The following is a 1,269-nucleotide window of genomic DNA, read 5'->3' as shown; positions in this document are numbered from 1 at the left end:
CTAACCCCGTGCTGTCCCTGTCCCTGGGAGTGTTTGATGGTGGGGGGACAGTGTAGAGGGAGCTTTACTCTGTATCTAACCCCGTGCTGTCCCTGTCTTGGGAGTGTTTGATGGGGGGGTTGCGGTGGGGACAGTGTAGAGGAAGCTTTACTCTCAGCTCAGAATGGTAGGGGGAGATTTCTTCCTTGCTTCAAAAGGGTGCAGGGAGGTTTGCTCTCAGTTTGAAGGGTAGTGGGTGCTTTACACTTGGCTTGAAAGGGTAGAGGGTGCTTTACACTCGGCTTAAAAGGGTAGAGGATGCTTTGCTCCTGAGGGTGGGAGGGGGTCCTCCGGCTCGGTTCCGGGAGGGGGGTGTTGGTGGTGGCTCCTCCGACCCGGTTCCAGGAGTAGAGGGAGCCTTCATCCCGGTGTGGGTATAGGGAGCTCTAATTGCTGTGCGTTGTCCAGCAGGCTGGATGGGGCAGTGGACGGCGGTGCCGGTTCCCTTGTGGCTCGCGACTGTCACTCAGAGCGGCCCCCGGCATCACGACACACCTCAGCGCAGAGGGCACGCCTGGGTCCCATGTGCCTGACCAGAACCACCCGGGTCACCACCTTACGGGAGATGGAGGACCAGATCTTTGACCTTTGACACCCACCCGCTGGCCAGCTCGGGCCGTGGGTGTGAGCCTATGGGACCTTGCCCAAAGCCAGGCCACGGTTTGGGTTCGAGCAGCACTGGACAATGAGCTGCGAAGCTGCAAGGCCGCTCAATTTCCTGGAATTTGTGACTCTTTTTAACGACAGAAACAAGAAACTTACGGAATCCAGCAGCCCTGCGTTGGCATGGACGCACCTATCCACAGTTCTCACCCACGGCTGACATCGTGGAGCAGGAGAAATTCTCTCAACAAATGTGCGACTGCTGGAACTTTGGAGCAACTGAACAACTCTTCCAGATGGCGGGGACAGGAATTCCGAGTGTGCACTTATCGCCACCCTGTCACGGGCCAGGCTGCACCTTCTCAAGTCTCGGAAATCTGATCATCGAGGGAGCGGACTTTCGGAACGCATGTTTACAAATTGGTCGTGATGCTCTGTCACGGTCTCTGAGGGACTCAGCCCTTTGCAGTCTCACACACTCTCCCCGTTGTTGTCTCTTGCTATCTTGCTCACTGTCTCCCCCGCGCTCTCTCTCTCCCTGTCGCTCTCTCCCGCGCTCGCTGCCTCCACCGTCGCTCTCTCCCGCGCTCGCTCTCTCTCTCCCTGTCGCTCTCTCCCGCGCTCGCT

General features: G+C 58.2%; 1 protein-coding gene across 3 annotated transcripts in view; it reads left to right on the top strand.

Moving 5' to 3' along the window:
* Positions 1–1,212, top strand: part of lysmd1 (LysM, putative peptidoglycan-binding, domain containing 1) — a 5,087-nt gene extending 3,875 nt beyond the window's left edge. For all 3 annotated transcript variants that reach the window (XM_048594876.1, XM_048594877.1, XM_048594875.1), the window contains exon 3: positions 451–1,212. In XM_048594876.1, coding sequence (XP_048450833.1) covers positions 451–631 — 181 coding nt within the window. In that variant the 3' untranslated portion in view covers positions 632–1,212. The remainder of the gene's footprint in view (positions 1–450) is intronic.
* The last annotated feature ends 57 nt before the right edge of the window (positions 1,213–1,269 follow it).

The sequence above is a fragment of the Rhincodon typus genome, unplaced genomic scaffold (assembly GCF_021869965.1).
Source record: "Rhincodon typus isolate 14 unplaced genomic scaffold, sRhiTyp1.1 hic_rhity00016286, whole genome shotgun sequence".
Classification (NCBI taxonomy): domain Eukaryota; kingdom Metazoa; phylum Chordata; class Chondrichthyes; order Orectolobiformes; family Rhincodontidae; genus Rhincodon; species Rhincodon typus.
This window is presented reverse-complemented; position numbering and strand designations above follow the sequence as displayed.